The sequence below is a fragment of the Talpa europaea genome, assembly GCF_964194135.1.
Source record: "Talpa europaea genome assembly, chromosome: 1".
In the NCBI taxonomy this organism is placed as follows: domain Eukaryota; kingdom Metazoa; phylum Chordata; class Mammalia; order Eulipotyphla; family Talpidae; genus Talpa; species Talpa europaea.
In genome coordinates this window covers 14,934,047-14,947,699 of record NC_140073.1, presented here as the reverse complement: position 1 = coordinate 14,947,699, position 13,653 = coordinate 14,934,047, and the positions used below count along the sequence as shown (strand labels likewise).

The 13,653-nt window shown below is 43.2% G+C and overlaps 1 protein-coding gene across 2 annotated transcripts in view; it reads left to right on the top strand.

The window, feature by feature from the left end:
• ALKBH3 (alkB homolog 3, alpha-ketoglutarate dependent dioxygenase) overlaps positions 1 to 13,249 on the top strand; it is a gene marked incomplete at its 5' end in the record, with an annotated part of 31,944 nt that extends 18,695 nt beyond the window's left edge. For both annotated transcript variants that reach the window (XM_084232045.1, XM_084232044.1), the window contains 2 exons: positions 12,193 to 12,291; positions 13,034 to 13,249. In XM_084232045.1, the coding sequence (XP_084088171.1) occupies positions 12,193 to 12,291; positions 13,034 to 13,126 (192 nt within the window). In that variant the 3' untranslated portion in view covers positions 13,127 to 13,249. The remainder of the gene's footprint in view (positions 1 to 12,192; positions 12,292 to 13,033) is intronic.
• Positions 13,250 to 13,653: the final 404 nt, after the last annotated feature.

The window sequence follows — 13,653 nt, the reverse complement described above, 5'->3', positions numbered from 1 at the left end:
CTTTCCTCAAGAAGATGAGGTACATATACACAATGGAATATTACTCAGCAATCAAAAAAGATAAACTCATGCAATTTGCAGCAACATGGATGGGGCTGGAAGGGCTCATGCTTAGTGAAATAAGCCAGAAAGAAAAAAATACCAGATGGTCTCACTCATAGCAGGAATGTAGAAAACCTAAATAAGGAACCAGGAAAAAGACTAATTATAATAAAGTCAAAATCAACAAGCAACTATAAACCAGAGACACACTACAGGGTGGGGGGAGAAGGGAGTAGGATCAAAACAAGGGGGGTGGGAGTTGTATGGGGACTATAACCAAGATGAAAATGCATACATTGTGCAAAAATGAAAAATGATGTAAAAAATATACAAAATTTAAAAAAATGAAAAGAAAAAAGTCTTTTTAATGATAAATACTGATTTTTTGGGGGGTCTTCAGGAAAAAATAAGGACATTTGAATCCAAAATAATAGTAACTAGCTTAAGGTTGAAATTTAGATAAGGTAGACAATGCTATATTTCATGGAGTATAGTGACTGCACCTCCCCTCAGCCAGCGCCCCTACTGCTGCTGTGCCAGTTACCCGTATTTATTAGTCTGTCTCCTGATTACAGCCTCTGTTGTGAGAAATTCAAGAATACTTGAAATTGTTGGAATTCTTGTCTTTTTAATACATACCCTAATGAAATTTACAAAATCGAGTTTTGTCTTCTTTTCCTGTCCCTGAAAGCACTTATCTGCCTCATTTATATTTATTCCTTTTCTATAAATGGGGATGATAATTGGTACTACTTTATGGGGGTAATAGAAAGGTTTTCCCATAAAAGACGCTATGAAAATGGTTGCAGTAATCAGTGAATTTCTAAGCTGTTATAAATGATAGGTGCCATGGTGACTTTTCAAATGTAGAAATTGAAAAAGGAAATAAATAGCAGTGAAGCTGAATTCCAGGATTCCCTCAGCTGTGAATTGCCAACTCATTGAGCGAGTAGAAGGGAGACTCTGGGAGGGTGAGGATGCCTGTAAATCAGGAGTGGTGATCCCCAGACCTGTGTGTGGGGTCACTTAATGGTTTTGAGAATGTGAGTGAGTGAGTGAATGTGTATATATCTAAGAGGATAAAGATCGGAGTCCTGGGAAGGCTGGCATTATCATCAGACTTGAGATCTTCTGGGAGTTGGAATCCTCATTAACCTCCTTGAGGCCTTGTCTCAGGCTAGAATCAGTGCCCTTGCTGCCAGTGGGGATAACTGATTTTTGCAAAGAAGCTCCCAGTCTTGTATTGCCATCACTAGTGTTTTTACTCTTGGAAGAACAGTCTTTTCTGAAGTGATTTGTATGTTCTGTGATTAGGTGCGGGGCCTGCTTGCAAGCTGGACTTTTTAAAACCCTGTCCTAATGGTAGAGTTTTTTCTTCCCATTCGCTATAATCCTGAAAGCTATTCCTAAACCTTAGCTTGCCTTCTGAGCTACAGTGTCTCAGGCCATCAGAAGTTATGGGGATCTTCATTTTTTTGTGGCTGTAGGCTCCTCTCAGCCTCTGTCTTCAAAGCTTTGACTTTGGCTTCAGCTTTGGGAGGAGCAGGGGCTTCCTTCATTTACTTTCAGCGCCATCTTCTTGCAGAGGGTGAGATAGCTAAGTTTTGATTAGGACAAGGAATTATAATCCTCAGAGCACAGGAGGTTGAGGATCTAAGGGAGTATGCTCACTGAATGGGAATTTCAAAGGGCACTGTGGAAGGTTGCAGGAGTGAGGGAATGGTGTCTGATCAGTGTCTGTCAGGAGTGGTTTGGAAAAGAATGTTCCGGTTTTAATGGATGATTGGAGAGCCTTGTGCTTGTGCTGGTGACTGGGGCCAGCTGGATGTCCGGCATGGTGCCATTTGTCTTCCTGTGTTCTCAGAGGAGAGAGAACATTTATTGCTGGTGAGGTGGTCTTGGGTGGCAGCTCTTTCAAGATAACAATTCCTTTAAAGAGGATAAAGATTGCAGACCTGGGAAGGCTGGTATTATCTTCAGACTTGAGATCCTTTGGGAGCTGGAATCCTTATTCACCTCCTTGGGGCATGGCATTTCTTGGAAATACTGTATTACAAAGGATGGAATCTTCATCACTTTAAGTCTTCTGGTTTCAGTTGCACATTCCATGTGTCTGGAATGGCTGTGAGAGTGAATGTAAAGCCAAGGTTGTTTTTACTTAAATTCATAACTTCTCATCCCCATCACATCCACAGCACTCTTTTGACAACCAAACTGAGCAACAAATACTGTCAGTAGGTCCTTCACTCTGGACCTCACTTGTTTTCACCATCTGCAGTCCAGAAGGCAAGGCGTGATCCTCGTGCCGACCGTCTGCAGTGCGGGCTTAGCTGGCTCGGGAGCTGCTGGCTGCGGTGAGCAGGTGCCGGCGTCCCGACCCTCTTGTGTCAGGGAGCGCGGCTGTGCGAGACCCTGCTGCCTAAGCCCCCAGACGGCTGGGTCAGCCCGTGTAGGATGATCGAGGGCACATGCCAGAGCCTTGTGCTTAGTATACTCATGTACTTCTCCTGAACCTTCCATGCCAAATGCCAAAAAATCAGGACTTAGATAAAAACCCAAAGATAGGTATGTGGCAAGTGAGTTTAAAATAGGTTTGAAGAAATAACCTCAGTGATTTCAAATCTCCGCTTTTCCAGCTAGCCTCTTACTTTTGCAGATCTTATTTCAGAAACAGCTGCATCTGTTTTTAAATTAATGTGTTTCAGATCAATGCTGAGGAGGCCATCATTTAAACTGTGCTTTGGTTTGACTCAGCAGAGTAACTATAGAGATGACTTTGTGGGGTCCTAGCTTTTTTCTCTTTCCATACTTCCCATAACTGATATGTTTTGTCTATGTCAGATTTTAAAGCTTCATTACCGCTGTGAACGAAAAATTCTGCTGTGTCCGTGTGTCAGTGCTATAGGAACAAGTTTGCAGTCCAAATACACCTGCAAGCTGCGATGGTCCATGAAGCAGTCTAGTAGGGGCAAGGCAGCTCCACATCTGGGATAGCAAGCTGACAAGAAATGATGCAGGGGAGGCGGGCACTACTGGCATGGTTGTGAGCTTTGAGAGCACATGTGAAGGTTAAGAAACTGTCGCACAGGCTGGCATCTAGTTTTCATGTTTCCTTCTGCAAAAATGCCTTCACCATTTTTTTCAAATAACTCCAGATCGATCTGATTCTTGGACCAGAGGACTAGGGAACTGTTTCTATTTTGAGGAGACACTTTGCTTGACCCTGCAGATGTTCTAACATCTTAGTTTTTTTCCTCGTTCTTGAAGCATCGATTCTGGAGGAAATTGTCCTCATCTGCAATTTTCGTTTCCTCACAACTTAGCTTCCTCTTGAAAATACCTGCTCTCTCAATGCAGCCCTACCAGCTGCTGACACTCTGTGGATGTGGACTCCGTCGCTGGTCCCAGCGCGCAGCTGCGCCGGCCTTTCTCAGTCGTCCTTTACCCTTCCTTGCAGGTTGGTGACCCGAGGCTGTCATCTCTCTGCTGGAAACTCAGCCATCGGTTACTGCCTTTTCTTCTTCCACTTCAAGATTATCTTTGATGCTGTCTTTGTCTACATTATTTTTAGATTATAAACTTGGTGTAGATTGTAAATGCCCGATCAGGCAAGGTGCGTTTCTGTTTTGATTATCATTATGTCTCCAACATTCAGTGCTCTGTGTGTTTATGTCAGTTTTCATTACACAATAAATTAATAGGATCTCGTTGTTCTATGGCTTCAACCATTGCTCCTTTGGTGAGGTAACTTTTGAATCTCTTTTCTCCAGCCTGACTTTTATGACAAGTTCCAGTCATCATTTTTCACATGTTTATGAGACATTTCCTCTTATGTGCACATGTGATTTCTAACCTGCAATTGTAAAATGAGTTGTATTAATTGTTTGCGCAGAAAAACCCCGTTCTTCCTCCTGCTGATAAGTCCATTTATGTTCATGACATTGTTTTGTTTTGTTTTTTGGTGAGGTTAACAGCAAGTTATTTTCAGATCTCCCCTGTTGTCTTATTTTAATTGTCTTAATTTCCAAATCTTTTATCTTTCTTGAAATGTCTGAAGAACGCCTCCCTCTCACAGCGGCCATCTTCATCCTAGCCACTGTTAACCGCATGTCTGAAATGACCTTTTTCACCCAGTGCCCTTAATTCCAATCTTTGCTCCCTCTGTTCTAGCTGATACCCAGTTGCCGTATATTTCCAGGAAAGTTAATTCTCATTTTCTCTCCCTTTTCACCCTCCCTTCTCTTTGTCTCTGTAAATACTATAGTTGAGCTCCTACTCTATGTCAGGTGCTGTGTTCAATTCTATATATCGTATATAGCCGTGAACGCGACAAATACACCCGCTGCCTTCATGGAGGTCACAGGAGCTAGACAAAAAAGTAAAATGAACGGAGAGAAAGAATTGCAACTAGTGGTTAGTGCTCTGAGTTTGGATTTTATTCTAAGTGCAATGGGAATAAATGAGGTTGTAACATGATCTGGTTTATATTTTTAAAAGATCCCTCTGGCTACTGTGTGAAGAATAGTTTTGGGAGACACAGGAATAGGAGACTAAATAAGATGTGTCTTCAGTATTCTGAGAGGGAGACTGTTAATTTGGACTAAGATGGTGGTCTTGGGGAAGAAAAGTGCATGAATTTGAAGTATGTTCTTGAGGTTGAACCAGTAAAACTTGCCCATAGTTTTTTTTTTTTTTTTAAAGATTTATTTATTTATACAAGCACTGGGTATAGTCAGAAGCGTGGGAGGGTGAGAGAATTCACCAGAGCCAGAGCAGGGAGCAGAACAGGCAGAAGGACTGAAGTACACTGCTGAGGGGAGCAGCGGGCGGCAGGAGAGGTCTGCGCGCCATGTGGGACCCTCCTCTGGTGGCCGGGGAGCAGCCGGGGATCGAACTGGTGCTGCAGAGGCTGCGGGCAGGTTCGCAACCCAACGCTCAACCGCTGCGCCACCCGGGAGGCCCCCATAGTTTTTAGATGGGAGGGTAAGAATCAAGACTCACGCCCAGGTTTCTGGCTTGAGCAGCTGGTGGATTGAGATGCTATTTACTCGGAGAAGCAGCAGGGATTTTTGCATTGATTTTGGCCTTCCAGATGATTTGTAGAGGGAATCAAGAGGCTCTTCTTCTACATGCTGCATTTGAGAGGGCTGAGGTCCAGATGACAGGCCTGTGCTAGAGATGTCATTAGAGAATTATCAGAGTATCAACAACAGTAAAGTGGTAATAATAAAATAACAAGTATATAGTGCTGACTCTGTGCCCAACTCTGTTCTAAGTGCCTTATTTTCCATCCCCAATAATCTGGTGAAGTCATTACTCTATTATTCCCATTATACAGAGAAGATGGTTGAGATACAGTGTTAAATCACTTGACCTCTAGGGCCCAAGTAGCTATTTGTTGAACTGAGTTGAAATTAATAATACATATAATATGTAAAGCTATCATTCACATGTAACATTATCATTCAAGACAAGAGAATAGAGAAAGAGGAACAGATCCAAGATTGAGCTCACTGCTTTCATCACTTTGTTTTCCAACTCAGAAGACTTTATTTGCACCTGGAACAAAGGATAAAGTGTAAACTCCTTAAGCAGACTGTCAACTCTTCACATAATCTGTGCCTACCCTACCTAGCTCTTTCAAGTTCCCTGTGTGATTACACCACTCTGCTAAATTATCTCTGCTCCTTAGGCATGCACGCCATCTTCCTGTTAACTTAAGTCCTCTCCAGGCTTCAAGGGCCCATTGTAGCCTGGAAGCTGCCTCTGATGCTGCCAATGAAGTAACTAATAATAGCTACTGCCTAGTGCATGCTGTGAGCTTGGGAAATGAGAAACAGGTAATAGGCTTCTGCTTGGTTTGTTTGTGCTTTCTTGTGTTTTGTTTTTAAGAGCATCTTAGAAAAAAGATGGAAGAATTTTTAGATAAGTAGTTCATCAAGTGATCAGAAATGACGTAGAAAACAAAACATCTCACTGTTGACTGACATTAATTAGGAAGCATGTTTTGCTTTGAATGGCCTTTTCTGACTGAAGTGGGGTCATTGAGTTTAACTGTAGTACTTTGAGGCAGTATATGGGTCCTGAGCTTGCTTTCTACCAGGCACAGCTGGCCTTGCTGGGGAGCAGCTTACAGGCCAGGTAGACGTGGCTAAAAAAGGCACCCTGGGAGGGTCTATCAGCAGCTTTGTGGGGCAGCTCTTGGGCTGAAGCTGGTCCCCCAGCTGTGTCTTGTTTACATTGTCCAGTGTTTTTAAAGAAATTGAAGTAGTTGCCAACATTTGCAACTCAGGAGAGTCACATAGAAATCCCATTTATTAGCTTCCCTGGAAAATTCAGAAAATCGGGCAACACTGAGGGATGACGAACAAGAGCACAGGGTGGCTGCCACCCAAATCCATACCGGCTGCCCTGTGCTGGCCCCCACTCCTCACCGTGTTGCACACTCTCCACACCTCTTGTTTATGCTACTTGCTGGTGTTTGTGACCCTAACGGTGTAGTCAGGGTGGCATATAATTAGGACAAGAAATACTGCAGGATTCTAGAAGGAAAAGAGGTCACTTTGGAGGGCACAGTAGAGCAGAAGGATCACATGCTTTAGAGCTAGGCACATCTAATTCCGAATACTAGCCCTGCCTGCCTCCTGCCAGCCTTTTGACTGAGAAACATACATTCCCTCCTGCTCCTTTTGCTTCCAATACAGTGAAAACCCACACTTCCTTTCCTGGGTTTAGTGAAGACTGACAGCATGTGTATATGGTACCTGATGCACCTGGCTCCTGAGCAGGTGCTTGTGGTTGATTGTGTTTAAAGGTTTAACTGGACTCCATGGTAGGGCCTCCCGGGTGGTGCAGTGGGTTGAGCACCTTGCTGTGAAGTTGTCCGCAGCCTCTGCAGCATGGGTTCGATTCCCAGCCGGCCAGAGAGAAACCCACATGGTGTGGCAGACCTAGCCCACTGCTCCCCTCAGCAGTGTCTTCGGTCCGTCTGCCTGTTCTGCTCCCCACTCTGTCTCTGGTGAATTCTCTCACCCTCCTGTGGCTCTGACCTATACCCCAGTTCTTGTATAAATAAATAAAAATCTAAAAAAAAAAAAAAAGACAATAACTGCAATTGAAAAAACTGATATTAAAAAATAAACTCCATGGTATATGTATGAAAATTGCGATAAAAAGAAGCCTGGGGGGGAAATAAAGCCAGCGCTAGGTGGATGAAAGAGTTAAATTAAATCTAAAAATGTAAACTTTTTTTTTTTCAACTGAAAGGAAATGTAGTTGTATATTTAACTTTCCTCAGGATGGGAAAAGACTTTCTAAGCATAAAAACCATGAAGGGGAGCCAAAGAAAGGTCACTAGCATTGACTCCAAGAACTTTCTAGCTATCTATGTTAAATATCATAAACACAGTTAAAAGACAAATACTAAATGGGAAAAATATTTTCAGAAAGTGTGACAAAGGGAAAATGCCTTACTATCTGTTATTATAGATCGTTAAGAAAATGATTAACACCCTGTAGAACAGTAGACAAAGAGCATGAACAGAGTTCCCAGCAGGAGAAATGCAAAACAGCAAAGGGGCAGGTGAAAAAAGGTTGAAATGGACTAGTAATTAAAAAATTATAAGTTTGACTAATGAGATGCCATTTCTCCCCTAAATTTTTCTTTCAGTCATTGACAACATTTAGTATTGGTGATGGGACCAGAGATAAGTGTTGTCATATTTCCCTGATAGAATGATAAATTGCCACAACCTTCTTAAGAAAGCAATTTGCTAGTGCGAGTCAAAGTGCCTTACAGTTCATACCCGTGGATCCAGGGATTCTATTTTTAAGAATATATCTTACTACACTCAGAAGTGTTTTGTCTGAGATCTACTTGCACTACCTTTTTTTTTTTTTTTTTTTTTTTTTTTTGGTTAGCAGTGTTACTTCACTGCTTTGCCCTGTGTCCTGAGCACTAGCACTGTGCCTGACACATATGGTGGTCGTGGTCAGAAAATATTTGTGTTTAAAGAAGGAAGGATCTGTTCATACAAAGGAATAGTCTAAAACCTTATTATTAAAATAATGTATATTTAAGATGTAGTAAAATGCTCACAATTCAGTGTTAAAATTTGGAGTACACGTTTGTATATGTGAATAGCCCTCTGTGTGTGCTGGATGAATTCTGCGTAGTAGAATGAAAGGTGACTTTCACATTGTCTTGGTCTTTCCTTCAGTTATTCAACACATAGTTAATTATCAGTATATGTGACCTAGTTCTAAAATGCAAAACAATATAGCCCTCCTGTCTTAGAGTTTATGAGAGGGTAGTTGAAAGCAGACATTGCACAAATAATTACAAGTATGTTTTTAAACCAGTGAAATTATGTTATGATTTTCAAGCATTGGTGGTTGATAGTAATTTCTAAGACACCTTTTGAGGACAAGGAGGGAGGGATTATATGAAATATCTGCTTGGATGTCATATAATGTGAGGATACCGTTCCTTAAAAACTGCTTGTTTCCTGTCTGTTGGATGGTTAGTAATGACATAGTGATAAATTTTCCAAACTTTTTTTCAAAATAGCACTTTTTAAAGGAAACTAAGTCAGCTCTTCTGTGGGTCAGGTGGAGGTGGAACAGTGGTACTTTGGCCCCTGAATTCCTTTGAAACCATTCAGCATTCAGTTGAACCGGCAGTGGTTAGGGAGGGAGTGAAAATGTTGATCATTATTAACAGAAAATATTTTTTGCTTTTTCCGTCTATTTGTATGGTTTTCAAGTATGTGGAAAGCCAATAACAACAACAAAACCCACCCAAAGACTGAGGATGACCCTCAAAACTTCTTTTTTAACTGGGATCAAGGATGGCAATTTTTATCCTAAGCCATGGTTGTTTGTTTGTTTTTTTTAAGGGTGTCTTTTGTTTTGTTTTGAAGAAAGACCTGAGTGAAAGAAGAGAGAGACGTGTTTTGCTCACTTAGCCGTGTGGCTGTGAGTGCGCTCCTCTAAACTGTCTGGCTGTGCTTCCGCTGCTGCTCGTCCATTTATCACACCGGAGCTGTGACACACAGCCCATGAGCGCCTCCGGCCTTTTATCTGCTTCCTGAGCAGGAACAAGTCTCTACGCTTCTCGGTGAAGTTAAAGGCACTGCGGTGTGTGGGCCTCGAGAAGCAGCAGTGTTTGTCAACTCCGCGCTGCCTGGGTGGAATCCCTTGCCCTCTTTTCTGTCTTCTCTCCTGGAAATTAGTAATGCATTTTCTAAGCCATGGGTGTTGAAAGGAACAAGTAATAAGCAGCAAAGTCATGACATGCCTGCTCGTAGTGGGTGTACTGTGTGGCTGTCTCCTTCAGGACAGCTGCAAGGAGCTCCCTCCCAGGTGAGGACGCACCCTCTTCTGCTTCTGGGTACAGCTAATGGTTCTGTGGGAAGTCATGTGTTGAAAACAACCTGAGATGCACTCTCAGGCCTTAGGACGCTTAAGGCAATGTGGATGTGCTGACATCACTTTCCATCAGTGTCCCCATCTTGTGTTGAATTCTCTCCCACCTGCTAGGCCTCTGCCTGCATTATGTCTTCACACAGAACCAGTGGCACCTCTCCCTCTCCCTCGGCCATCTGCCCCTTCCCTACAACGATGCTTTTAGCATTCCCTGAGCTCCTCATCGCAGGTTGGTTTTCATGTTCTGCTGCGGTGTCTTTCCTCTCTGCTCATCCCACTCTCCCGTCTTGTGTCTGCACTTCATTTATATGTGGCGGCCCTGGGCACGCCCTGGCTGTGCAGACAGCTGCGGTTGCTACTTCTAGCTTTCTTGAACCTTGACCTGAATCAAGGGACCGTGGGCCCTCTAATCTAATGAACCACATGTTCCATTCTGATAGCTTTTCTCCAGAAAGACATTTCCTCTGTCTGCAGTGCTTGTCTCAGGGAGCAACCTTTTGCTTTTCTGAAATGGAACGGAGCCACCCGAGGGCAGGATCTCCTTCACACTGCTTTCTGGTTGCCTGAGGGGTCAGAGATAAATGTTTTGGTGCTTACTTAATCCTGGAAGGGAAACAGTGGCAGTCAATCAAAATCAGTCACCGAAACTAAAGTTATTTCAAACATTGCTTCTGTCTTCTGTCTGTAAAAGTTATAACTGTGCTTGACAAAGTCACTGCCAAGGGGTGGGGTCTAGAACTTAGACTGTTTATGCAAGTTCATTATTGTTTTGATTTTGATTTTCCTGGGGGAAATCACTGTAAACAGTTATGTTCTAAGAAGTACTCCTACGATATAAACATAAATACAGGATTGCGGTGGAATCAATCCTGTAGTAACCCGAATGTAATCTCCTGCGTCGGAAGTGAAGCAGATGAATAGATGGATCTGCCAGGATGGAGGGAGTGCAGACAGGAAGCCCGGGTTGTCCCAGCCTCAACTCTTGACGTGCTCTTTGTTGCTGTGAGCAGAGAAGTTGTTTAATGCAACCCTTTGTCAGCCGCGGAGAAGAGTGACACCACCTGTTGGCTGCTTCGTAGGCTGCTGTGAAGCGTTGTTATGTACCGGACATGACTTGACTGGATTCTTTGGAAGAAAGGGGCGGCGTGAGTACCCAGGTGTTCAGGAATTAGGATCCTTTCTCCAGACCTTAGCAGCCAGTCTCATTTTGGCAACACTGTTCTCGTCAAACCGGATCTCCCTCCTGTGAGAAGATCTTGCTCTTGATTATTCTGAAAAGAAACACGATTATGTCTCCAGAACACCAAAGTAGCTATCCAAAGAGTGTTGGCTGTTTTCAACACAGGCAATTAGTGAATTAGTTAACTTGTGAAAATGTGGTCAGAACCCATCACAGCATGTCTTGTTTAAAAAGCCCATTTTCTCCCCACTGACTATGTCAAATCACAGAAGAAAGCATTGAAGTAAACAGTTCTTTAAGTGTAAGTGACTCATTCCTTCATAGTTCAGGATGGGTTTTTCTGCATTTTGGGTGCTGATTATTTTTTTTTTTTTTTATTTTATTTTATTTTTTATTTATTTATTTTTTTAATAAATTTTATTGTTATATTCCCCATACAATTGCAGCCCCCCCATTCTGACCCCAATCCCTCCCCTCCCGCCCCCGCCCCCCTAAAAGTGTCTCTGGTTCATAGTTTTCTGTTGATTTTGATTTTCACTTTCTTATAGTTATTCATTTTCCTGGTCCCTTATTTAAGTTTTCTAGATTCCTGCTATGAGTAAGACCATCCGGTATTTTTCTTTTTCTTTTTGGCTTATTTCGCTGAGCATGATCCCTTCCAGCGCCATCCATGTTGCTGCAAATTGCATGTGTTTATCTTTTTTGAATGCTGAGTAATATTCCATGGTATATATGTACCACATCTTCTTGATCCAGTCATCTATTTTTGGGCATTTGGGTTGTTTCCAAAGCTTAGCTATTGTAAACAGTGCTGCTATAAACATAGGGGTGCAGGTGTTCTTTGGAATTGATGTTTCTGTGTCCTTTGGGTAAATAGCTAGGAGTGGAATTGCTGGATCATATGGAAGCTCTATGTTTAGTAGGTCCAGAAATCTCCACACAGCTCTCCACAGTGGTTGGACCAGTTTGCACTCCCACCAACAGTGCAGAAGAGTTCCTTTTTCTCCACACCCTCGCCAGCATTTGTTGTTGCTAGTTTTTTTAATATGTGCCATTCTCACTGGTGTAAGATGGTATCTCATGGTAGTTTTGATTTGCATTTCCCTGATGGCAAGTGATGTTGAACATTTTTTCATATGCCTGTTGGCCATTTGCATTTCCTCTTCAGAGAAGTTTCTTTTTAGCTCTTCTGCCCATTTTTTGACTGGATTATTTTCTTTGTTGTTGGGTGCTGATTATATTAACTATAGCTAACACTTATTCCATACTTACTATGTGCCAGTGGCCAAGGAATTTACACACTTGGTATCACTTGAGGTGCCCAGCAGCCCTGTGTGACAGGCACTCTCATCATCCCCATTTCACAAGCGAGTGTGAAGACCCAGAGAGGTGAATAACTTGCCTATAGCCAGACAGCGGCCTGGCGACAGTGATGGTGACCTCGCGCAGTCCGCTGAGGGGAGCTGTCCACCTCAGCCAGGGCCCCCTCTGTGGCGTCTTGACCTCACAGGCATATATTCAGTGCGATGAATACTATTTTCTAGGAAGAGGCCGGAGACTACACCTATGTGGAAAGAGTGAAGATTCCCTTGGATCACGGGACCTTGTTAATCATGGAAGGAGCTACACAGGCTGACTGGCAGGTGAGAGCACGCAAGCAGCATGGACCCTCTCTCAAGCGGAGGCCGCTTCCCGACTGCTAGTTACTGTAGTAAATGTGAAAAGTAAGTTGCTTTTATAACGAGCAAGAGGCAATAGAGTGACATCATTTCCAAGGAGTTCTGCTACGACTGACAATCAAAATGGACCTCCACAGCAGTGTCGTTCAGTAGAACTTTCTGTGGTGGTGGAAATACACTATAGCTGTGCAGCCCAGTGCAGTAGTCATTTGACATATGCGACTATTGATCTCTTGAAACATGGCTAATGTGCTAAAGAACTCAAGCGTTAGCTTAATTCTCATTCATTTCAGTGGCTTCAGATAGCCAGTGACTGTCATATGGAACCACAGCGCTCCACAGCCTAAGCCAGGCCATTCTGAAAGTGCGCCGATCAAGATGAGGACATTGAGGCGGAGAGTGGAATCTCATGTCTCTCTTTGGTCTCAGCCATTATGTGTTTTATGAGATTTAGAAAAATGGCAAGAGAAGGAAGAGCACAAATTAGGAAAGATGAAAATAACTTGCTGTGAGACTGCTGGCAGGTCGTATTGAGGGCGGGGACAGGGTTTGCTGCAGAAAAGGAGACTCACTCAGCACTTGAAATGCTGATTGCTGCTTGCTGAGGGGGGTTAATGTAGAAATATGTCGATGTTGTCATAAGTAGGTTTTAAGTCGTGTTGAAGTAAAAATATGTACGTATTTAGTTATTTGTATTTCCATTTAGCATCGAGTGCCCAAAGAGTACCACTCTAGAGAACCGAGAATAAATCTGACCTTTCGAACAGTGTATCCAGACCCTGCAGGCGCGCACTGGTGATGCGTGATCTCTGAGAGGAAAGCCGTGCTGAGTCGGAGCAAACCTTCCACCGTGAAGAAACTTCCCGAGGCTGGAGCAGCTGATCTCGCGGTGTGGCTGTTTGGAAGACAGGGGTGGGATTTGCTTCCCAGCTCAGAGTCCTGTGAAATGACAGCCCCCAGTTCATGTCCATGATGTGTTTGCTGTGGGAACGGTAATCCCTAATCACATCTTGAAATCACATGTTTTCTTGAGACAAATTAAAAACTCCTGTGGCTGGACTCGCAGATAATTTTGTCCATAAGCAGTTTTTTTCCCCTTCTCCCCCCTCCACTTCATTGGAAGAAATATGAATGGACTTTGCCTCTGGGGTAAATCCGCACGTGTTTGTTCCTTGTGACTTTAGCGAAGTGGAAATATAAATATGTGTCAGTGGCTCTGGAGCCTTCTGTAGGCAGACAGCTGCTGAAACCCAAACAGAGGTGGTTTCACAGCTTTGCTAAGTTGGCCTGGACTCCTCCATGTCCCAGCCGGGGCTGTTGTAATGG